Below are 24,849 nucleotides of genomic sequence, written 5' to 3'. Positions count from 1 at the left end.
ATGACTCTTTTCTTTCTCTTTCCCTGGTGCTTTTTTAATGTATCCCAAGACCTGTAAAGACTGCTCTTGTATGCAACTAAATCATTTCCTCTACTATTCTCACATGAAAAGTTGAGAGACCTAAAAGAAAAGGAAGCTCATCAAGATGATCAAAGAGGAGTTAAAGCAAGTTCCTTCAGTTTTGTCTTCTGCCTCACGATTTCCAAAGCCAATTACACAGCAAGTCATCCAGTAGAGATCGAGTATGTAAGGGTAGACTATAAGATCATGCATGTCCAAGTCAAATTAATAGTAGCCAGAGTACTCCCCAAACAAAGCATACGGGTGGTGTGATGATAGCTGGTAAAGAGAGGTTGCAAAGATACTCGAGCTTGTACAACAATCTGGAAAAGATAAAGCGAAAACTAGTTAGAGCTTCGAATCCTTCTAAATGCAGACGGGAGGCAAAGCACAAGGAGGGTGTGTGTGTGTGTGTGTGTGTGCGCGACCGAGAGAGAGAGAGAGAGAGAGAGAGAGAGAGGGGGGGGGGGGGGGCGGTGTGGGGGGGGGGAGAGGAGAGAGAGTTCGATGGCTCCGGTGGGTCTGCCGCCTGGCTTTAGGTTTCACCCTACAGATGAGGAGCTGGTGAATTACTACCTCAAGAGGAAGATCCATGGCCTCAAGATCGAACTCGATATAATCCCGGAAGTGGACCTGTACAAGTGCGAGCCATGGGAATTAGCAGGTCGTCTGATAAGCCAAACCTGTTCTTTGTTTGTAAACTAATTCTTGTTGAGAGAATCTTCAATTCTTCTTCTTTCTTTGCTGTATGTGTTGTGGCAGAGAAATCATTCTTGCCGAGTAGGGATCCAGAATGGTACTTCTTCGGGCCGCGGGATCGGAAATACCCCAACGGGTTTCGCACCAACCGTGCCACCAGAGCAGGATACTGGAAGTCGACAGGAAAGGACCGGCGAGTTTGCTCTCAGAATCGAGCTATCGGCATGAAGAAGACGCTGGTCTATTACAGAGGCCGAGCTCCCCAAGGCATCAGAACGGACTGGGTGATGCACGAGTACCGCCTCGACGACAAGGAGTGCGAGGACACCATGGGATTTCAGGTCCTCATCTTCTTCCTCTAGGACGCATGTGCTGATAGTTTAGACAACAACTACACGAGAAACCCTAGTCAAAGTTGACTTGCCGATGCTTCATTTCAAGGATCGAAGAACATAGCGACATAGCAAGAACACTCTCCTGCTACGTGAATATTGTGCATGGGAGCGCATGCAAAGTTAGGGTTGTGATCCATAGAAGCTATTCCTTTCTTTGGCTATACATAGATAATGCATTCGTTAGTTTCTGGGTTTGCTTTGGGTGTTCCAGTAAGACAAATGTGATATCCTCTTCTCTCACAACATTGCATCTGTCAGTAATTAGACCTACCTTTTTACTACCACCCGACATAAATCCATGTAAGCTCATGGTGTCTAATGGTGTCGGTGGCTTTCCACTTTATTCTTTGCTGTATCCTTCCACCTCCAAAGAGAAAAAGCACAGTTGGTAGTCTCAGTCACTCTTCTTCTTCTTCTTCTTCTTCTTCTTCTTCTTCTTCTTCTTCTGCAGGATTCGTACGCACTGTGTCGAGTGTTCAAGAAGAACGTTATCTGCACAGAGGTGGAAGAGCAGGCGCAGTGCAGCATAATCCTGGGGGAGAGCTCCCAAGGAGTCGTGGTGGCCGCCGAGTACGAGACCACGTCGCCGGACATGCCGGTTGGATCATCTTCATGCGTCGAGGAGGAGGACAAAGACGACGCTTGGATGCAGTTCATCACGGACGACGCATGGTGTTCTACATTACCGAGCAACGAGGGCGGCGAGGAGGCCTCATGCGTCGCCATTGTCAATTCATGAACAAACCAAACCTTTTTCTCCACATAGATCTGCTTGGGTGGTAAATAACAAGATTGGGTTTTTCTCCACATAGATCTGCTTGGGTGGTAAATAACAAGATTGGGTAAGATCATTTAATCAAATAATACTGAGATCATTAAAGTAAGCGTTTTTGGTGGATTCAGCTTTGCTCGACTCCACCCCACTGCGTTGCTTTCTTCTTCTTTTTCTCTACTTAGACCTTTCACTTTCTGTGTATTGAGTAATCAGAACATCTATATGCATTGAGGAGAGAAATGTTATACGGTTCACGGTTGTATGATCTCGATCTCTCTCTCTCTCCTTCTCTCTTCTTCCCTCTACTTCTTTCTCCCGCTATGGATAGAGTTGAAGCTGAACTACTTCTACATTTTGCGTACAAGATTAAGAGGACAGATACCAGCTGATTCGGTTCTTCTATTGATCTTTGATGCTGGATGTGCAAATTGCACATCTGACTTCCATTACAATAGCCTCTCTTTTCTCGAGTCACACCATTTCATGTTACTGGTCGATGAACTACTACAGCTCACACCACTGAGAGGAAAACCATTCAAGTCATTCGTCCCACATTCACATAAAATAGCAGCAGAAGAAGACATGTTGCTCATTGATTGCTGTTCACAACATCAGCTATAATTATAGACGGAGGGTTTCATGAAGAATGGAGGAGGAAATAAATCGCGAGCGTTCGACTACAGCTTCCAAGATTTCCATTTCGTGAATCCAAAATAAGATGACACCTTTTTTTATCTCCGATGGCCAGTAACCAAAAGGAAAACGCTACCCCGATCGAGCTCGCCAGGCATCACGGGCAGCGGCGGCAACAGCGACAGGGGCGGTGCGACTCGTTCACCCACCAAAGCCGTAGAGGGTGCGCCCCTGGCGCTTGAGGGCGTAGACGACGTCCATGGCCGTGACGGTCTTGCGGCGGGCGTGCTCGGTGTAGGTGACGGCGTCGCGGATGACGTTCTCTAGAAAGATCTTGAGGATGCCGCGGGTCTCCTCGTAGATGAGCCCCGAGATGCGCTTGACGCCGCCGCGGCGGGCGGGGCGGCGAATGGCCAGCTTGGTGAAGCCCTGGATGTTGTCGCAGAGGACCTTGCGGTGGCGCTTCGCCCCGACATTGTCGTGAATCAAAGCCCAATCCTACTAGTTAGGGTTGCCTGAGATTTAGCCGACTCGAGTGGGACGAATAAACTCCATGTGGGGGGAAGAAGGCTTTTATAGATGTTATTAGGAAGGTAAATGGATCCCCAATGGACGGTGAGGATTGGATAGCGTCATGGTTTTGGATCGGTGACATGGCGAGTAAAAAGCATAGATTAACATAACAAGAACGTTTCGCTTAAGGAGTTGGCCTGATCAGTCCGGCCCGGCCCAACCCACCCATATTTACTGGAGACCGGACCACGTTGGTCTGAGGCCCATGGCACACGGGCTCCATGTTATGTGTGTTGGTCTGTAGGCCACTTTTTATTTCAGAATTATGATTAATTTGTTTTTAATTATAAAATAATATTGATAATTTGCAAAAAATATATATTTTTTAAAAGCACTTTTTTCAATGGTTCAGTTTACAAAAAGATAAAGAAATAATGACCAACAATTCCGATCTACATCTTTCTCAAATTATATAATAAAACATATTTATAAAGAAGCAAATGTGCTCATTAGTGGATGACCCTTTTATTATTTTACAGAGGAAAGACAATAATTCATACTTTCATCATTCAGGCCAAAACTTGGATGTTTATTTCTGATATCTGCTGGTACATGAATATGTTTTGCCAGAAAAAAAACAAAAAAGAATATAAAAACATTGAATCATTGAAGAAAAAAAGAGTTACAAGACTTGCCAGCAAACATCTAAGCGTACATAATTTCATCAGTGGGGTGAATGAAATATAATGTTCAGGAACATGGATGTATGCTTGTCAGGTGAAGCCCCAAAAGATACCCAAAGGTTGCAGCTATAGAATCTGCAATCATCTGGTCCTCAAACCTACGTGATTCAAGACTAAGAAAGCAGGACCATAAGGATGGATTCCTTTGTTTAGCATTTCTTCTACCATAGGAGTAGCCATAGGATGGATTCAAGCTTTATGTAGCCATAGGAGTGCCCTGAATCAATAGCATAAATATCATATAGAAAAAGTTTGAGCGTCCTGACGATGAATCCATCTTTAAGTGTCAATCAATCGATATTGCGTCTAGCCACTGTTACAAACATCTAGCCACTGTTCTATCAATGCTGCAGAATAAACTGAATTCAGTCTTCGCTTCGTAGCTTCATAAATTATCCAAGGATTTCAGATACTTTCTCAACATCCCTTCGTTCATGACCAGCCTTATCGCAAGTAGTCTTCTATATTAACCATCCAACATTACCATATCAGAACCCATATACTCAACGCCTGCCTGTCGTCTATTACCTGCATAAACAACCAGGCTTCTCACAAGCAGTTGCCGCCCCTTGCAGTATCTGCTTATTAGTGAAGTATAAAATATCTAAAGGAAACCATATAGCAAATCCTAAAACAAAACACGGGCAAGCTCCAATCAGTCCATAAAAGCAAACTCCATCTATAGTAATTTGCATCATGGGGTTATAATGCCAGTTCCATCCACAGTTGTCCCTTGCTTTGAGAAGCCCAGAAAAAGCATGTCATCTTTTCTTGTGCCATGGTGTTACAGGTAATTACAAACCATTTCACTAAAAAACCACAAATCATGTAATTTTCCTCCTCTTCCAGTATTCTAAGACCTAATTTTGCCACTCAGAGCTTGCCACCTCCTCATAGATCATCAATTAATCCATATTTACAGTTGACATTGATGCAGAAGAGATCATATATGAAGACCGACCAATCTTCTTCATCCATCAAGGAATAGGGACTAGAGCTTTACAATGTTGAATATAAATCACAAGAACTTACTGCAGAGTTTGCTAAGCAGTGCAAAATCTGGGACTGAAAGAATTAAAACATTGATCAAAACTGAAACATATCAACCATATTTTAAGGCTAAGAAGAATTTGCACCAACATACCTTCTCAAAGCAATCCAGTTCCTTCAACCCCCACAGATAATGTTGAATAATTACCTAACAACTAATGCATGTTATATTCAGTTAGATCTCAACATAAAATCTGAAATGCAAAATGAAAAAAATGAACAAATGAAAAAAAAAAAGTAGCTGAAGGAGATTCATCCTTTAACACTGATTTTAAATCTAATCATACATCAAAACTTACATGATTTTGAGCATCTACATACAGCGTGAGGCAACAAAACCAGAAAAAGACACCTAGTTGAATATACATAATCAATAAAAATAATTTTGAACATAGGCAGAAGAAGAGAAATACAGAGGGCATGAATTAGGAGAGAACTTTTGCAATATTAGGATACAGATTATTCAAATTGGCAATCAAACACAACTTCAACAGATACTATCAATGGAAGAGAGAAATGATCCCATAAAATGGTAAAACCTGCTGCAGCTTTCTTCCCCCTATTTTCAATCTTACTAGACAGTAGTACAACATGCAATGGACACTAACGGATCATACATGGCCCTGAGAACCATGAAGAAATTGAAATTTATTACTTGTAATGAGAAACAAATAAAAAAAAAGAAAAAAATCTGGGATTAATAATCAATCTTAAAAACCCACCACTAAGAGAAAAGAATAAAATATCCTTGTACCTAGAAAGATGATCAAAATCATATCTGCAGTCAAGTCTGGTACATCACACAGACTATGAGGTGATTTATGCTGAAAATGCTTCAGAATTTGATGAGTAGCCTTTGATTCTGGACTTGGAAAGGATCAAATGGCTTTTTTTCCCCTCAAGAATCAGATGCAATTATTATCATGCTATTGATCCTTGATCAGCTTACCAGACCAGCCATGGGAAGAGCTTTCTGCAATGTGATTTAATTGCAGTTGAAAAAACCCAGAATAAAGAATCAAGTGTATCTCAAAATAGATATATTATTCCTCAACTATGTCCTGAAAAAGAAAGGAGATGGTAGTGATGCAAGATAAACAATGACTGCAACTGACATGATCTTTACCGTGCATTGAGATATAAATAAATACAAGAGTTAGATTTTCTTTCTTGAGGGAATAAAACAACAGACAGACCAGTTGATAAAGTTAAAGACGAAAATGAATGCCTGTAAACAACAAAAACAGAAATTGAGTTAATGTGATTCAGAGCGGCTAGAATAGGATTCTCCTGCTGAAGAGTCTCGTTGTAAAAAATAGACTATCATAGCAAAAACAATTCCAAGTGACATATGGTGTTTAGGCAGATTTGTCAAGGCAATTTCAATAGAGAATCTTATTAACTATCAGCAACATAATTAGGTTCATGCAGCATGTGATATATATTATTCACAAGCAAACTAAATGAAAATAATGTTCAGGAGAAAAGATAGAATATTTTTCTTTCTCACCTTTGAGGTATGTCCCTGATGCTGTCTGAGGTTTTGGAATAAAAAATAACTCAGCACATCAATTGTTGCTACTGAATCTGCAAACTTTTTGAACACAAGCTTCCACGGTCCAAGATTGAGAATGTAAGACTGCTGGGCTGGATTCCTTTGTTTAGCATTTCTTCCACCAGGCCTTCAGCCTTTTCTATATTCCCCTTGTTACAGTACCCAGAAATTAGAGCGGTGTATGTGAAAGCATCAGGTGTCAGTCCTTTTTCAATCATTTCATCGAAGAGTTTATGAGCCTCCTGAAGATCATCTATCTTGCAGTGCCAATCTATCAATGCTGTATAGAAAACGGAATCAGGCTTGACTTCCATATCTCTCATGCTATTTAACAATTTAGAGTACTTTTCTCTTACTTCAGTTTTCCATCTTTCCTTATCGGAGTCTGACCTTCCCTTTTGCAAAGTGTCTTTTAAATAACCATCCAACATTACTGTATAAGCAACAACATCAGGTTTAGTACCTCTTTGTATCATCTGAAAAAACAACTCACAGGCTTCTTGCAAGCGATTGGCTTTGCAATATCCTCTTATTAGTGTTGTATACAAGATGACATCGGGCGAAAGACCTTGGTGTACAAAATCATCAAACAAAATCTGAGCATTATGCATATCACCCACCTGACAATAAGCAGCAACAAGATTATAATAGCAAGGCTCATCAGGAGTAATTTGCATCTCTTGCATCAACCTGAAGGCAGCAGAAGCTCTTTCAATGTCCCCGTCTCTACAAAGTTCATTTATAAGCCTACAACGGGCAATCTCGTCTACAAGGGTCCCTTGCTTAGAGAACTTAACAAAGAGCATGGAAGCTTCTTTTGTGCAACCGGATTCCAAGTAACCACAAACCATTGAACTGAAAAGAACGGCACATTGTGCAATTTTCCTCTCTTCCAGTATTTTAAAAAGTATTTCTGCCTCCTTTAGCTTGCCACCTCTACAGAGACCATCGATTGCCACACTATAGGTGAGAGCATTCGGCTCTATGCCTCTATCCAACATATAATCCAGAAGATCAAATGCCTCCTTAACAAATCCATTCCTACAAAACCCACTGGCTAATACATTGTAAGTAAAAAGATCAGGCTCAACATCCTTCTTCACCATATCAGCAAACACCTTCTGGGCATTATACATTTCTCCTTTGCGACAATAACCATTTATTAAGTTTGTGTAGTGGATCTTGTCAGGATTCAACCCCTTACTCTTCATTTCTTTAAGCAATTCCGCTGCATCTCTCATTCTTCCCAGCTTGCAGTGTGCGATAATAATGATATCATACAGAACTTCATCAACATGAAGCCCTGAGTCCTTAAATTTCTGGAAGAACTCTATTGCTTCAAAATCCATACCCAATTTGCAGAAGCAATGAAGGAGAAAGCTTATAATGGTGGCATCTGGTTTGATGCTGTGAGTCACCATTTCCTCATACATATCCAGAGCTCTTATCAGATTGCCTGTGTCACAGTAACCTCGAATAAGAATTCCGTAGCTAAATGTATCTGGGTGCACACCTCTTTTTATCATCTCTTTTAAAAGCATTTCAGCTTCCTGTAGTCTCCTACCTTGAGACAGTCCATCAATCACCTTATTATAGGTGAAAACATTCACATCAATACCATTTCTTACTGTTTCTTCAAGTATTGCATGACCCGCTTCATATCTCCCACAAGCGCACAAGCCTTCTATAACGTCCGAGTAGATGATTGGAGAAGGTTCTAGTCCAGATTCCTTGACGTCCTCCAAAACTTGAAGTGCATCATCTAACTTCCCTGCTTGAAAGAGAGCCTTGATCACCACTGAAGATAAATTAGCAGCTATACTAGTCCCTAATTTCTTCATCTGATCATAAACTGTCATTACAGTCTCCAAGTCGCTATCTTTAGTGATAAACTTCAGAAGAACGACACAGGACCATGCCGATGGGATAAACCTCGACGAATTCAGCTGGGAAAACATATACACAGCCTTTTCAGGCGTCAAACAGAATGTGCATGCTTCGATCATAGCATCGACTGCACACGTCAACAAGCTCGAATCGTTCAGTTGACGTGCAAGGGCATCAAAAAGGGCCGGTACTTCGAAACCATGCTCCCTGCCAGAAGATATCAAATCGCAGAAGAAAGTCACCAATTGTTTGTGACAATGGGACTCCGCTAAGATTCTGACGATCGCCGAGTAGGTGGAGTGGTCGTGGCGGAACCCGAGGGCCACGCTGTCCTTAAAGAAGGCGAGGGGAACGTCGGGCTTCCCTCTCAGACACCGCAGCTTCCGCGCGACGCGAGAAGCCGACCCGCAGGAACTCTGCGAAAGGAGATGGGGAACGGGACGAGCCTTGGGTTCGACGACGCAACGTGTGTCCTCATTCAAGGCATCGGCGGAGGAGAAGGCGGCGGCGAGAGGCAAACTGCCGCAGTTTGACAGACGAGTTAAGATCTTTACGGATCGAAGCGCCGGCCGCTTGAGGAGTGATTCGGCTCTACGGGATCGAAGCATCCAGGGGATCAAAGACCGAGACTTGGCTATGGATGACTCATGGGAGGGCTCCGGCGGGGATGGCAGACGGAGTACGGTGATCGAATCGAGGAGGGAGATCGAGAAGGGCAAGGATTAGGGTTTGGATGGGGTTTTGGGGAGCCGTAAAGAAAAGCGTCTCGGGAGTGGTGGATTTAGCTGTTTGGTGTTGCATGGCTTTTCCGTGATGTCGGTTGACCCGTCTCCGTTGAATTTGACCGTTGACCCTAAATTAGCACACCAAATGGTTCTAATAGAGACAGACAAGATCGCTCCAAATTTAACTTGGTCTTCATCCTAATTCCTGGTCATAAGCAAGCTCAGGCTTCGAAGGGCGTCGACGTTGTCCCCCTTCCTTTCCTCCCCACCTTGTGCATTCACGTAGACCAAACCATAGAAACCAAAGAACCAACCATTCGCAAAAGGCAAATCGATCTCCTCCGCTTTCCTCGTCTCTCTCTCTCTCTCTCTCTCTCTCTCTCTCCCTCTAAGAAATCAAGCACAACGTCTATGGTTTCAGTGAAATCATGGTGATCTTTTCAGTGTTAACATTGTGCTCGTAGGTGATCCCGTCGTCGTTAGATGGGCAACACCTGCCGTGGCGGATCGTTAGTAGGAAGCAGGTACTTTCCCAGCTACAGCGGGCCTACCGACCGGTCCTCCTCTTGCTCGTCCTCCGACGGCACCCCTCGCTACCACCTGTCCTTCTCCCACCTCGACCCGGACGAGCCCCCGCAGCCGGCAGCAAAGCCCGATCGTGACGGCGCCATGCGGCGCAGCGGCGAAGGCAGCGCCACCTGGGTCCTCGGCCACAGGACCGCCAACCTCCGCGACCTCTATACCCTCGGCCGCAAGTTGGGGCAGGGCCAGTTCGGCACTACGTACCTGTGCACCGAGGTGGCCACGGGGAGGGAGTACGCCTGCAAGTCCATCTCCAAGCGAAAGCTGATCGCCAAGGAGGACGTGGAGGACGTGAGGCGGGAGATCCAGATCATGCACCACCTGTCGGGGCACAAGAACGTGGTCACCATCAAGGGCGCGTACGAGGACCCACTGTACGTGCACATCGTGATGGAGCTGTGCGAGGGCGGGGAGCTCTTCGACCGCATCATACAGCGGGGGCACTACAGCGAGCGCAAGGCCGCCGAGCTGACCAGGATCATCGTCGGGGTCGTCGAGGCGTGCCACTCGCTGGGGGTTATGCACAGGGACCTCAAGCCAGAGAACTTCTTGCTGGCTAATAGGGACGACGACTCCTCGCTCAAGGCCATAGACTTTGGGCTCTCCGTCTTCTTCAAGCCCGGTAAGCAAGAACGATTGATGATTGGTACTCGCCCTTTTGGAACTGGAGTCGAATGATCATTTTGATCTGTCTGATGTTGTCAATTATCTACCAGCATTGCTAATAATATCTGATTCTGCTGTTGTTGGTTCCATATCATCACATGTTTAATTTCATTAAAATGTTCTGCGATCCTAATTTTTGGAATTCATGTTGTTGCAGTGTCTTGTTGATGCATAGCTCGGTAGCACTATATGCATAGCTCAGTAGGAATAATCAAACACCTCTGATATGCCTTCAGTAAATTTACTGTTCCCAGTGGCGGTGGCAACATGGCTCGAATAAGCTACTGGATCTTTCGTTTGCTGAAACACCATTAATTGTTTTGTTGTGTGCATAATTCGGTACTGAATTGCTAGAAATGGTTAGCATAGTCTTGAGATCCTTTGAATCTGCATCACCAAATACAAAATTTACTTAACAATCCTCATTTAACTGGATAATGCTTGAAGCATTTAGAATGACTCTTACACCTCATCTACTGCATCGTAGAATTCCTTACGAGGCCAGATTTCTTTGTTTTTCTTCATCCAGAGAGGGGCTAAGCCTAAAAATGATAAATTGACACAGCACAATCATGAACCCTTCTATAATTGACTAGGAATTAATCCGAGCAGATTTCTTGCCCTTTTCATATATATTTTCCTCCAAGCTTATTTCAGATGCCATTAATCTGTTTTCTTGCTGATGCGATCCATGACTATAAGCCGAAGGTTGAGTTCTATTACTATATCTTCTATTGGTTATACAGGCAAATGATGTTGTTCTTAATTTAGGTTCTATCAACATTAACTTGGTTCTCTTGCAATTTCAGGCCAGATCTTTACAGACGTTGTTGGCAGTCCATATTATGTAGCTCCTGAGGTACTATGTAAGCACTACGGACCAGAAGCTGATGTCTGGACAGCTGGGGTGATACTATACATATTGTTGAGTGGGGTGCCACCCTTTTGGGCAGGTATAGTTCTTATTTGTGCTTTTACAAAATTTTGTGAATTCCTAGGACTGAATTGTGCCTGTTTTTCAGAAACACAACAAGGAATATTTGATGCAGTTTTGAAGGGAGTCATTGACTTTGACTCAGAACCATGGCCAATGATCTCTGATAGCGCAAAGGACCTCATAAGAAAAATGCTCTGCTCTCGACCTTCAGATCGCCTAACAGCTCACGAAGTACTTTGTACGTCATCTGTTTCATGATAATCATGTATATGTTGTTTGCGATAAATTATCACTATCTCAAATCTTGAGCACCAACTTTTAACAAGGCACAAATGCTCTTATTTTGGTGAACATTTTCATCAATTTATATTGTGTTGCATAAATTGATAACTTATTTTGCATCTGTGTTCCATTGACCTTTCTCTGATCTTGTCCAAATTATCTATTCTTATGAGTGAATTTAACTTAACTAACCATGAGCTAAGCATATTGCACAAGAGATTAATTATTATCTGCAAACATGTATAATGTGGAAAAGCCTGCAAACCTAACTGAAAATATTGTTTAATGATAATGCTTTGAATTACTCTCATTCTTAGGTCACCCGTGGATATGTGAAAATGGTGTTGCTCCAGACCAAGCACTGGATCCAGCTGTACTCTCTCGGCTTAAACAATTCTCGGCAATGAATAAGTTGAAGAAGATGGCTTTAAGAGTAAGTCCATATATTCTTCTGAGTAAGAAGTTCTGACAGATATTCGTGAATCAACTCATATATTGTTTAAAAAGTTTTATCCAATGTGAACTAAGGTTCATTTTCAATAATTTGTTGTTTTTCATTATAGTTTTACTGGATTTATCGTCTTCATGCATATATAATCAACCCACTTTACTTCCATACAAAACAGAGAGTTTTCTGTTTTGCTGAAATACTTGAATAAGAATTTATTTGCATGTTTTCACATAATTGTTTAGTCTCCTTCGCAAAATCATTAGTTGAGTTGGGGAGATAAGTATGGCACAGTGAGATATCCCCCAATGTGGAAATACCTCTATTACTTGGAATTTTTATGAAGCTGTTGTTGTTGTTGTTGTTTTTCCTTAAATGTTGTATCTATTATATTTTTAATGACTATTGACATAAACCATTTTGCTGGCTTAAACTGGTATCATGAGATTATGTTAATTACAAGATTTCTGTAGCCATGAAGTGACTTACAGCCGCATCCTGCATTCTGAGTGTATTATGACACTACTTGTGGACAATTTGTCAGAGTCTCTTTTTCATGTGTTGATGAACCAACCTCTGTTAGTTAAAAAAGAAAAAAACTGCTCTCAATCATGGTGCTGCAAACTTTTGACTATTTTCTGGTATTTTTTATTGATTACTTAAGGAACTAAGTGGACATACAATTCTTACTGTTCCCTCAGTTATTACTAGAGACTATTGTCACTAGATTTGGTATTTGAGCATTGATTTAGTTACCATGGTATTATCAAGAGTACTAATCTTATCGTACCACTCTTCTCAAGTACTGGTTGAGTATCTCCTATCATGCCATGGGTGTACACAGTTTGCAATATGACTGGCTAGAGCCATATCATCCAACTGGTACATGCCAGTGTTCCCAACAACCAACACAGGATAAGTGCACCAAAAGGCAATTATTGATCATGAGTATGAATTTGATAATATCTATTAATTTTAAACATGTATGATCCTTTGTTAGTTTTTGAAACCATCAATTTTTTTTATTGCAAAAAATATATTCTATAATCTCTGCCCCTTTTTTTTTTCTGGTTAGGGTTTATTAGTTCTTAGTTGAGAGATAGGAGATTTACTGATTGTGTTCCTTAACCGCAAGTGACAAGGGAAACTACAACTTCTCTTGTTCTTAATATACTTATGCTTGTATTGCATTTGATGTGGAATTGCATTGTCCATTCGCAAACTTTAGTTTTAAGTAAGGTTCTCATTGAGAGTGTTCAATTTCTATAATTGTCCTCAAAATTCATCAAAGGTCAATTATTTTTCAATGATATTCATTCTTATTGAAAATAAATGTCTCGTATTTTTCATAATTGTACCAGGTAATAGCTGAGAGCCTTTCAGAGGAGGAGATTGCTGGACTTAAAGAAATGTTCCAAGCAATGGATACCGACAGCAGTGGTGCAATCACGTTTGATGAGCTAAAAGAGGGTCTCAGACGATACGGTTCAAATTTGAAGGAATCTGAAATCCGTTCCCTCATGGATGCTGTAAGTGTATCATCTAGGCTTCTAAATTTCATCTATAGTTATATTAGATATGGAATTAAGAAAAGTAATTGTGGAAAGCAATTATTGGAATTATTAAGTTAAATTAAGTGTTCAAGTTAATAGATAGAACTAGTGATATAATTTAGTCTAAGACATATACGTAATAATTTTCAAAAGGGTGATGTAGTTTGAAGCAATTTTTCGAGTTGTGTTCAAAAGGGTGATTTACTGTACAAGGCTTCTACCAATATAAGGTATGGAGATAGGTCAATATATACAGCCTCATCTCATGAAAGCAAGGAGGTGGTTTTCATGACTCAGACCCTCTCCACCCGAGTTTCAAAAGAGCACCTTGCTAAGCTTGGTGTGCTACAAGGCAATATGGTTTATTGGATTCCCAAGATAAGCCTGAACCTAATTTAAGCTTTGTGTGCTAGAAGACAATAACTTCAGCGTACTCAAAATCACAAAGCAGCCTGATGATGGTTTTGGGGTAGCCTGAGGACCTTTCCATGTTCAATAGGCAACATCCTTTTTTAAGTTGTTTTAGCATGCAATCGCTCAAGTTTACTAGTAATGCTGCATCTGAATTATTATGTCTTTTTAATGCTTTATTTAAAACTAAAAAAGATAGATACATGAACAGCAGAAGAAACAAATTCCTGACTTAGACTACAACTAATGATGCTTTTGTTGTTTCTGAATTCACCTAGCAATTTGATCTATCTGTAAACTAATGTACATTTTATTCACATTGATGGTTGTCATGGAAGGAGTTGATATATCTTCTGTAATTTGAATGACCAATTCATTTGAAATTTAGGCTGATGTGGACAACAGTGGCACCATTGATTACGGGGAATTTGTAGCCGCAACAATACATCTAAACAAACTAGAGCGTGAAGAGCATTTAGTGGCAGCATTTTCTTACTTTGACAAGGATGGAAGTGGTTACATTACAGTCGACGAACTTCAGCAAGCTTGTAAGGACCACAATATGACTGATGTTCAGATTGATGATATTATTAGAGAAGTTGATCAGGATAATGTAAGTAATTCTTCTTCAATCTCTCTAATAAAAGTACAGCTCCAAGTTGTGATATTAGTCTTGAGTGCTGGAGTGCTATTCATGGTTAACAGCCAACAGATCGGGCACTTAATTTACTCTAGTTAGCAGAATGTTTTGTAGTTTGTCTTATTTTCCATTGATCATATGCTATACTTGACACATTAAGATTTAATTATGTTGCTTGTTTGACTTGCATTATTTGTGCTAGACATAAGATCTTTTGCTTATTGCTTCCTTTATCTCCCCCTTTAGCATGAACAATAAGATCATTTTATTGGATCTTCTCATAAGTTACCATTATAATGTTGTTTGCCACCTGGAAATTGGTAGCAGATCTCTCAATTTCAGGACATTTTTGTTGTTACCAAGATATAGTTGATCTGTTTGGAGATGAGCTCTGTTTTAACCATCTGCATATGCTAACCCTGGCTCATGACTAAGCAACAGGATGGAGAATTTCTTTTTCTTTTTTTTTCTTAAAATCTCTTACTATATTAGATTTATGCATGAGTTCTATATGCTTTGTGCATTGTGGGTTTTCCATAGTCAAAACTCATTATGCCATCTCTTTGAAGGTTATCAAATTTTGATCGAGCGGCTTAATTTGACAGTTCCTTTACTTGTATCTTAATCTTCTAGACTAGAAAAAATTGCATTACTTCTAAGAACTTAACAATACTGATTTCATGTCTCAGGATGGTCGTATCGACTATGGTGAGTTTGTTGCTATGATGCAAAAGGGTAACATGGGGCACGGAAGAATAACCATGCAGAGAATGCGGAATAGTTTGAATATTAGCATGAAAGATGCACCAGGAGCTCACTGATTTCAAACCGCATGCATTACAGGTTCTGTAAATTTGAACTTCTTTTTTTGTACTACGAAATGAACGTGAAAAAAAGACAACAAAGAAGTTTGTGGTATTCATTTACTGCTGTAAATCGAGTGAAAATGAGAGATGAGCAACACTAAACTTGAATGTTCAGAGGTAATCATCAAATTCCTAAGCTGTACCATATTCAGGATTTTGTATAAATCAAATTATTTTCATTTCAGTTTTAGCTTCGCGTGATCTGATTCAGGCACATTCTGACATCGTAAGGCTTGTGTGAGAAAAGAGATGAATAATGCAATCCATCAATATACGCTACAATCCTTTTTCTTCTTCTTCTTCTTCTTCTTCTTCTTCTTCTTCTTCTATATATATATTGGGGGTGCAAATTGGAAAGGTAATCAATCATATATTACCTCCATCCTCTGATGCATTTTACTGGATCATTAGGCAAAGCAGAAGATGGTCACCAGTCTCAGCCAATTCTTGTGTCTTTCTGTGCGTGTTTAGTATTCACTTGGCATTTCTTCTGGTGTTGTACTTCTGCCGGTGTTGTGCAATGTGTGTGCTCTGTTTGGAGTTTCAGTATCAATCTCACAGTAGTGTGACAGAGTCAGAATGTTGGTGAACTGACGACAGATGAGTCAACATGGTTTGGTCTACAGATCGATGTCGGGAGTTTGCGATCAGTTGAGCAAGGCGTCGAGGGTGGCTTCATCCGCAAGTCGGGGTGCCGATGTCGTCTGAGGGGAGGCGCTTCTCGATCGGGGCACTGGCGTCGTCTTCGGGGAGGGCGTCTTTCGGTCGGGGTAGTAGCACTTTCGAGAGTGGCAGCGCTCCTGCACAAAAGGCCCTCATCGGGAAGTTCCCGATTTTGGCCCCTCGATGACTAAATTAGTGGTTGATTCTCCTTTTTTTTCTCTCCCCTAGCCAGATGTCGGTCATGGGCTTTTATACTACTATGCGAAGACCGGCTGTACACGAGTTTGGCACAGTAATCGATCCCCGAGGGGTGAGGTGGTACCTTTGTACGGCCGTCGTCCCGGAATGCGTGGAACGGCACCAAGCGGCATCGTCCCGAGCTTTTCGGGACGGGACATATCGAGGGGTGCCTCGGCATGGCTTCTGACTTGGCATGTAGGGTCCCCCCTCGTGCCGATGTGATAAGGGCACGGGTGGCGACGTGGCTGGAGTCCAAAATATACCTTATCACTTCTTCCCCTACCCCCCAACACCCTCCCCCCCATCGAGACGTGCCATAAGATCCTTGCAAGAGGGAGAGGGGTGCGCTTGGCTTGTAGGAATGCTGCGTATGGATCAATCGCTTGCGAGGGGTGGCCGGGCTGATTTGATATTGGGTGGAGACTGGACCTGCTGGCCAAGCAACTGACCTCGACCATAGGTTTGGGACTTACGAGTCACTGGTCGGGGGATCGAACTGCATGACTCGGGTAAAGACTGAACCTAATGGCTAAGCGATTGACTTCAGGCCTAGGTTTGGGACTGGCAAGTCACTGGTCGGGGTACCGAACTGCGCGACTTGGGCAAAGACTAAACCTATTGGCCGAGCGATTGACCTCAAGCCTAGGTTTGTGACTGACGAGTCGTTGGTTGGGGAACCGACTTGGGCAAAGACTGAACCTATTAGCCGAGCGATTGACCTCAGGCCCAGGTTTGGGACTAACGAGTCGCTAGTCAGGGAACTGAACTGTGCGACTCGAACAAAGACTGAATCTATTGGTCGAGCGATTGACCTCGGACCCAGGTTTGGGACTAACGAGTCACTAGTCGGGGGACCGAACTAGGTGACTTGGGCAAAGACTGAACCTGTTGGCCGAGCGATTGACCTCAGGCGCAGGTTTGGGATTGATAAGTCACTGGTCGGGGAACCAAACTGTACAACTCAGACAAAGACTGAACCTGTTGGCCAAGCGATTGACCTCGGGTCCAGGTTTGGGATTGTCGAGTCGATGGTCGATGGACCGAGCTACGCGACTCGAACAAAGACCGAACCTGTTGGTCAAGCGATTAGCCTCGGTTCCAAGTTTGAGATTGTCAAGTCGTTGGTCAGGGGACCAAACTGTGTGACTCGGACAAAGGCTGAACTGGTTGGCCGGGGGACCGAGCTGCATGACTCGAGCAAAGACTAAACCTGTTGGCTGAGCGATTGAACTCAGGCTCAGGTTTGAGACTGACGAGTCATTGGTCGGGGGACTGAACTGCGTGACTCGGGCAAAGATTGAACCTGTTGAACGAGCGACTGAACTCAGGCTCAAGTTTGGGACTTACAAGTCGCTAGTCGGGGGACTGAGCTGCATGACTCGGGCACAGACTAAACATGTTGGTCGGGCGACTGAACTTGGGCTTAGGTTTGAGACTGATGAGTCGCTAGTCAGGGGACCAAACTATGCGACTATGGCAAAGACTGAACCTGTTGGCCGAGCGATTGACCTCAGGCCCAGGTTTGGGACTGACGAGTCACTGGTCGGGGGGACCGAACTGTGCGACTTGGGCAAATACTGAACCTGTTGGCCGAGCGGTTGATCTCAGGCCTAGGTTTGGGATTAATGAGTCATTGGTCGAGGAATCAAACTGCGCAACTCAGACAAAGACTGAACCTGTTGGCCGAGCGATTAACCTCGGACCCAGGTTTGGGACTAACGAGTCATTGGTCAGGGAACCGAACTATGCGACTCGGACAAAGATTGAACCTGTTGGCTGAGCGATTGAACTTGAGCCCAGGTTTGGGATTAAGGAGTCGCTGATCGGGGAATCGAACTGTGTGACTCGGACAAAGACTGAACCTGTTGACCGATCGATTGGCCTAAGGTCCAGGTTTGGGACTGTCGAGTCGCTGGTCGGGGGACCGAGCTGCGCAACTCGGACAAATACTGAACCTGTTGACCGAGCGATTGGTCTTGGGTTTAGGTTTGGGACTGTCGAGTCACTAGTTGGGGGACCGAGCTACGCGACTCGAACGAAGACTGAACCTGTTGGCCGGGGGATCAAGCTGCACGACTCAAGCACAGACTGAACCTATTAGTCGAGCGACTAAACTCGGGCTCAGGTTTAAGACTGGCGAGTCACTGGTCGGGAGACCGAACTATGCGACTCGGGCAAAGATTGAACCTATTGGCCGAGTGACTGAACTTGGGCTCATGTTTGAGATTGACGAGTCGCTGGTCGGGGGACTGAGTTACGCGACTCGGGCAAAGACTGAACCTGTTGGTCGGGCGACTGATCTTTGGCTCAGGTTTGAGACTGACAAGTCGCTAGTCGGGGGACTGAACTACGTGACTCGGGCAAAGATTGAACTTGTTAGTTGAGTGACTGAACTCGGGCTTAGGTTTGGGACTAACGAGTCACTAGTCAGGGGACCAAGCTGTATGACTCGGGAAAAGACTGAACCTGTTGGCTGAGCGACTGAACTCGGGCTCAGGTTTGAGACTGATGAGTCGTTGGTCGAGGGACCAAACTGGGCAACTCGGGCAAAGATTGAATCTATTGGTCGAGCGAATGAACTCAGGCTTAGGTTTGGGACTAACGAGTCACTAGTCGGGGGGCCGTTGGGCGGCGCACTGAAATGCACATGTGGTAGTGTACTCGCATGTCCAAGTGCTCATGTCGAGCATGGTAACATAGGTCCTGGTGGGAAACTTCCCATCACGAGTGGCTTCCGACGAGAGATTTCCTATCACAAGCGGCTTTTGGCAGGAGACTTCCTATCATAAGCGGCTTCTAGCGGGAGCATCGAGACTAGGGAATCTGGGAGTTATGATAGGTTTTAAGTGTTGCGATCATCTCTTTCCTCGGGGAGCCCAAACGTCAACTTGGGGGCAACGAGTTTCTTCTTTATAAACCCCTGACTGTGGGAGGGGGTGGCATTGCTTCGCTACTGCTTTCCCTGCTTACAACTCGGCTTGCTGCTCGTTGTTTTGAGGTCATGATGTCTTCGTCTTTTTCTCCCCCCTCTTCTAGTCAGTCAATTTCCGAGATCAACAGCTCAGGCTCCGGTAGTTGTAGGGTAGAAGTGATTAGTTCTTCGTCGAGTGGCTCGACCCTGGTGGATTCGAGGGCCTTTGCATCTCTATAGGTGATTAGGTCATGGCATGATGTTGACTCGGTGGTGCCTGAGAACTTGTTAGGTCTGATCCAGGATCGTTACAGTATCCCAAAGGATTATGAGCTTCACACTCCATATCCAGGTCAGCGACCTTACGACCCATTTCCCTGTGGATTTGGGCTGACCACGGACGTTTTGGAGGCAGGATTGCATTTCCTACTGCACCCGGTTATCCAAGATTGCCTCCGTTGGTGGGGAATTTTCCCGTCCCAGATGGCGCCGAACTCTTGGCGCTATCTGGTGGTTTTCCTCAAGGAGTGTCGGGAAGCAGGGATCGAACCGACCTGAACTCTCTTCTTGGCCTGCTTTCGCTTGTGCAAGGGGTGGGGCAGGTATTATCTAATTGCCCAAATTGGGTTCAGGATTAGCGATGCTCCCTCCAACAACAAGGGGTGGAAGGCCCGAATCTTCTTTGTGAGTTGCAGTTGGGGATGGGAGTTTTGCGTTGGGTGGACCTCTCGGGCGATCAACAATGTTCCTCCTTTTCTTTCGAACAAAGAGGCCGAGCGTGTGGAGTGACTGAGAGAGATCCTGTCCTCCTCTCAGGCCATTAGGGGGATGACCGAGGAGTGGTTGGTTGATGCGGGGCCAAGTCCGACTACTAGGGATACGATCAGATTCGTGCCCGGGGTGCTTTCTTTTTTCTTTTCCTGATATCTCACCGATCATGTCTTTATTTTGCAAAGGTGGTGAACCTCCAGATCCTGAAGGGGATGCCTTGTTCTGCGTGAAGGATTTGGTTTCAAGGCTCCCTCAAGAAAGGGGACACCGGCACGGGAGTCGAAGTTGCCTAGGGATCCAGAGGTGAGTCGGTCGAAGAAGAAAGCCAAGGTTGGCACCCTGAAGGTTTCGGAAAGTATGGCAAACTGCGAAAAGGCAACGCTAGGGACGGGTGAGCCGGGTGGAGGCTTTGAGAGCGAGGGCTCTGCGTGCCCGCGGGAGAGGGGGCGGTCGCCTGTCCAGGTGAGGGCCCATCGGAGAGACCTGCAGTCCACCCGAAGTCGATAGGGGACTTGTGTTGCATCCGCGCTCGCTCCAAAGGGGAGCTTTTCCAGGCCCTTATTATGGCCGACCTCGCGGAGGAGGGGCCAGGAGCTCCTTATAGCACCAGATGGCCCACTCTCAAAGCCGAGAGTAGGATCTTGTCTGATGGGTCGACAGCCCTGGAGTTCTCACGAGGGGTGCTGCATCCGACACTAGCGAAGCAGCTATACTATTCGCCCTCCATGGTACTGATGGATTGGGCGGCCAAGTACCTCGTTTGGGTGAGTTCAGCATTTTTCTTGCTACGGTCTGGAAACGGTCACTGATGCCGATCTTTGCGCAGAGTGACCGCGTCCACGACGCCGGTAGAGTGATCGAGCGAATGGGCAAGATGAACTCGGGCCTTCATCGAGAGATCAAGGAGCTAAAGGGCGGGCCTGGTCTAGCGGCCATGGTGGCGGCTGAGTAGTGTGTCACGGATTCTGAGGTCGAAGTCGAATGACTGAAGGCCAAGCTGGTTGACTCTCAATGCCAACTGAAGGAGAGTCGAGGGTGGGTTCGGGCTTTGGATGATGAGCTGCTAACCCTCTTGTGAAACATCAAAGCTACACGGTCTGCATCTCGGGCTACAGAAGATGCTCTAGCTAAGGAGCGTCGGCTGGTGCCTGAAAGGGTGAAGGAGGCGATCTCCGAGTACAAGAAGTCCTCGAGGTTCTAACTTAGTATGGTGAGGTCAGGCCAAGTGACCTATGAGTTTGGGTACTGGGTCGCCCTTGCGCGCATTCGGGCGAAGTGTCCCAACTTGGAGGTGGAGCCGGATCCCTTCGCTAATCTTCTTGAGGACCAGAGCGTCGGGATGCCAGACAAAGTCCCTTTCGACGATAACTTGGAGGGTCCCCCGAATTGAGGGATGTAATTTTTTCCTTTGTCCTGGTTGGGGAAAATTTTGGGTTGTATTGTCTCGACCACAATGTGTACACCCCTTTTGAATAATGGAAATTGTCCTTTTTGAAATCTTGACTCTTTACTTTCATGGGTAAAATCTTTTCAAGTTTGCTGCATTCCAAGTCCTTGGCATGGGACTCCCCCCCATGGTCTCGAGGTGGTAAGTTCCTAATTGGACCATGTCATAGACCCGGTAGGGTCCTTCCCAATTCGACGCAAGCTTCCTTCTTGCCCGGGTTGGGTCACTTACTTCAGTCTTTCAAAGGACGAGGTCTTTGATCTTGATCGGTCGTGGGCAGACCTTGCGGTTGTAAAGTCAAGATATAGCTTTCTTGTAGACCAGGGTGCGTAGGTGTGCCTCGGCCCTTTTCTCTTCAAGGAGGTCCAGGTTAGCCCTGAGGCCCTCCTCGGAGTTGCTTTGCTTGAAGGTGGCGATGCGCAAGGTCGAGAATACCACCTCGAGCAGAAGGACCACTTCAATTCCGAACGCCAGGCTGAATGGGGATTCCCCCGAGGCAAACTTGGGGGTCATTCGTAGTGCCTACAGAACACTAGGGAGTTCGTCCACCCAGGCCCTGAGCGCACCTGAGACCCTCTTCTTGAGTCCTTCCAGGATTGCCTGATTTATCACTTCGGCCTGACCGTTGGTTTGGGGGTGTGCGACCGAGCTAAACTTTAATTATATTCCGTACGACTAGCAATAGGCCTTAAACTTAGCATTGTTGAACCAAGTTCCATTGTTGGTGATGATAGCCCTTGGGATCCCGAACGGGGTGATGATGTTCCTCCATGTGAAACCCTAAACTTGTTTCTCCGTAATGGATGCTAGAGGTTCGACTTCGACCCATTTCGTGAAATAGTCAACCCCGACTATGAGGAAGCGTCATTGTCTCGAAGCTAGAGGAAAGGCCCGAGGAGGTCAAGACCCCATTGGGCGAAGAGCCAAGGCGCATCCATCGGGGTGAGAGTGACTACTGGCTGGTGATGCAATCGGGCGTGCTTTTGGCACTATTGGCACCGTTGTACATATGACTAGGCATCTCGGCGCATCGTCGGCCAATAGTATCCTTGTCTTAGGATCTTGAAAGCCAATATTTAGTCGCTTCCCCACAGATTCCCTCGTGGAGCTCGACGAGAACCATATTGGCCTCGGGCAACGCGAGGCAGCGTAGGAGGAGTTAAGAGAAAGCTCTTCAGAACAACTTTCCACCAATCTCATAGTACCAAGCATGGGTTCGCCTCGGGCAGCGCGAGGCATCGTCCCATCCTTCTTGAAGCGGAGGGTTTCCTCCATCCAGCTTGGCAAGACCTCAGTCCCGGTGATGTCATGGGTCGGCACTATCGGGGCCATGAGGAATTCATGTGCCAGGGCTCCTCCCGAGTCGGGAGCAGAGGCTAGTCTGGCCAAGGCATTGGCTCACACGTTCTGCATTCGAGGTATCCTTATAACTGAGAGGCAGTCAAAGTGGTGAGCAAGTCGTCTTACTTCCGCCAAGTACAGTGCCATGGTTGGGTCTCGGGCTTCGTAGCTGTTGAGAGTTGCTAAAGGTCTCGAGGTCGTCCACGTGCATTTCCAGGGCGAGGCGCAGTCCGTGGAGTAACGCCTCGTACTCGGCTTCATTGTTGGTGGCCCTAAATCGTAGCTGAAGCGATCGTTCATAGGTTTCTCCGATCGGGCTCCTGAGGATGAGTTCGGCCCCTCTCCCTCGGTGGTCGTCGACCCGTCCACATGTAGGGTCCACGTGCACTCGTCGTGTACCTATCTAATGGCATGATCCTCGAGAGTTAGTTCGGAGATGAAGTCGGCCAATACCTAAGCTTTTATGGCCGTCTTGGGGGAGTATTGGATGTCGAATTCACTTAGCTCGACTAACCACTACAGCATCCGACCTGATGCATCAAACTTCGGGAGGATTTGCCACAGGGGTTAGTCAATTATTATCTTGATTGTGTGGGCTTGGAAGTATGGTCATAGCTTTCGGGCCATCTTTATTAGTGAGAGGATCAGCCTCTCGATCGGGGGGTATCGTACCTCGGGTCCAATGAGAACGTGGCTGACATAATGGACGGGTTGCTGTGTCGATGATGCCTCTCGGATTAATACCAAGCTGACCGCCCATTTCGAAGCCGCTAGGTAGAGGCCGAGGACTTCGCTTGGCTCTGGTGATGCAAGTCGGGGTAGTTGAACGAGATGCGCCTTGAGTTTCCAGAAGGCCTCCTTGCATTCCTAGTTCCATGTGAAGGTGTCGATCTGTCGGAGTGCTCGGAAGAAGGGGAGGTACTTGTCTCTTGATCATGATATGAACCTACTGAGTGCTGCCAGCCTCTCGGTGAGGCATTGTACTTCCTTGATAGAGCGTGGAGGCTGCATCTCTATTATGACCCAAACCTTTTTTGGGTTTGCGTCCATTCCTCTCTGGTGGATGACGAACCCGAGGAATTTTCCCGAACGGACTCCGTAGACATACTACGATGGATTTAGGCGCATGCTAAATCACCTGAGGGTCTGGAAGGTCTCTGCTAGATCGGCCAGGTGTGTGCTTGCCGACTTGCTTTTTATGATCATGTCATTGATATACACCTCTATGTTTCTCCCGAGTTGTTGTTGTTGAATCTCGGATTTTGATGATGAAGTCAATTGTCATTTGTTATCTAATCTATGTGTTGAGATAAGTGTGCAGGATTAACTACGATGAGAGTAAGACAAGCAGCAGGAGTTGCGCCGGAGTCAAGATCATGATCACGTTGGGAGTTCGAGAGTTCGACGGAAGTTCGGACGGTCGTCGGAGGTTCAGAGAGAACAGATCCGAGAAGTCCAGAAGCTTGCCAAGCGAAGCTCGTCGGAACTCGCCAAGTGGATCGTCGCAAAGTCCAGGAGTATGCCGGATGTCCGCAGAAGGATCACCGAGGGTTATCGGTTGATCGACGGAAGTTGGCAGGAAACTCGCCGGAAGAAGCGATTGACGCATCGGAGCAAAGCTGCAGAAGTTGTCTTAGAGTTAATTGTAGTTAGCATGATGATTAAGCATGAAAATGGGAGGTGATCCCATTAGCTTAATCTTGGGGCAATTGGGCCCCTGAAAAGATTCAAAGTGGGCCGAATGGAGTGAACCATTCGGACCCTGATTGCACCAGGAGGTGCAACCGCCCCAGCCAGGAGGTGCAACCGCCTGGGCTGTGGGGTTGGGAGGTGCAACCGCCCCAGCCAGGAGGTGCAACCGCCTGGGCTGTGGGGTTGGGAGGTGCAACCGCCCCAGCCAGGAGGTGCAACCGCCAGGGCTGCGAGGCTGGGAGGTGCAACCGCCCCAGCCAAGAGGTTGCACCGCCAGAGCTCAAGTTCCGAGCTCTGCCAGGCGATGCAACCACCGAGCTTAGTCTTCGAGCTCTGGAAGATAGGTGCATCAGCCTGAGCTCAG

General features: G+C 45.5%; 4 protein-coding genes across 10 annotated transcripts; 2 read left to right on the top strand and 2 right to left on the bottom strand.

Annotated features, from left to right (window-relative positions):
- The first annotated feature begins 549 nt into the window (after positions 1-549).
- Positions 550-2,038, top strand: LOC135634162 (NAC domain-containing protein 54-like). The gene is made up of 3 exons (XM_065144428.1): positions 550-724; positions 823-1,100; positions 1,606-2,038. The coding sequence occupies exons 1-3, from the start codon at positions 568-570 to the stop codon at positions 1,891-1,893; spliced, it is 723 nt and encodes a 240-aa protein (XP_065000500.1). The 5' UTR covers positions 550-567; the 3' UTR covers positions 1,894-2,038.
- A 456-nt stretch (positions 2,039-2,494) lies between these two features.
- LOC103978264 (histone H4-like) lies at positions 2,495-3,358 on the bottom strand. Its single transcript, XM_018823226.2, has 2 exons — positions 3,311-3,358; positions 2,495-3,060 (listed from the first exon to the last, which is right to left on the bottom strand). The coding sequence occupies exons 1-2, from the start codon at positions 3,356-3,358 to the stop codon at positions 2,764-2,766; spliced, it is 345 nt and encodes a 114-aa protein (XP_018678771.2). The 3' UTR covers positions 2,495-2,763.
- A 285-nt stretch (positions 3,359-3,643) lies between these two features.
- On the bottom strand, positions 3,644-9,056 carry LOC103978220 (pentatricopeptide repeat-containing protein At2g26790, mitochondrial-like). 6 transcript variants are annotated; one of them, XM_065144423.1, is made up of 4 exons: positions 6,379-9,056; positions 5,623-5,929; positions 4,963-5,023; positions 3,644-4,883 (listed from the first exon to the last, which is right to left on the bottom strand). In XM_065144423.1, the coding sequence occupies exon 1, from the start codon at positions 8,916-8,918 to the stop codon at positions 6,447-6,449; it is 2,472 nt and encodes an 823-aa protein (XP_065000495.1). In that variant the 5' UTR covers positions 8,919-9,056; the 3' UTR covers positions 3,644-4,883; positions 4,963-5,023; positions 5,623-5,929; positions 6,379-6,446. The 6 variants fall into 6 exon arrangements, with proteins under 6 accessions (XP_065000495.1, XP_065000494.1, XP_065000496.1 ...); XM_065144422.1 differs by having other exon boundaries at positions 5,623-5,841; XM_065144424.1 differs by having other exon boundaries at positions 4,963-5,016; positions 5,623-5,841.
- A 222-nt stretch (positions 9,057-9,278) lies between these two features.
- LOC103978219 (calcium-dependent protein kinase 26) lies at positions 9,279-15,549 on the top strand. Of its 2 annotated transcripts, XM_009393932.3 has the most exons (7): positions 9,279-10,239; positions 11,093-11,236; positions 11,306-11,458; positions 11,820-11,935; positions 13,312-13,479; positions 14,303-14,527; positions 15,244-15,549. In XM_009393932.3, exons 1-7 carry the CDS (start codon positions 9,519-9,521, stop codon positions 15,373-15,375), a joined length of 1,659 nt encoding a protein of 552 aa, XP_009392207.2. In that variant the 5' UTR covers positions 9,279-9,518; the 3' UTR covers positions 15,376-15,549. The 2 variants fall into 2 exon arrangements, with proteins under 2 accessions (XP_009392207.2, XP_065000498.1); XM_065144426.1 differs by having other exon boundaries at positions 11,093-11,458.
- Positions 15,550-24,849: the final 9,300 nt, after the last annotated feature.

This window comes from Musa acuminata, chromosome BXJ3-3, assembly GCF_036884655.1.
Source record: "Musa acuminata AAA Group cultivar baxijiao chromosome BXJ3-3, Cavendish_Baxijiao_AAA, whole genome shotgun sequence".
Lineage (NCBI taxonomy): Eukaryota > Viridiplantae > Streptophyta > Magnoliopsida > Zingiberales > Musaceae > Musa > Musa acuminata.
This window is presented reverse-complemented; position numbering and strand designations above follow the sequence as displayed.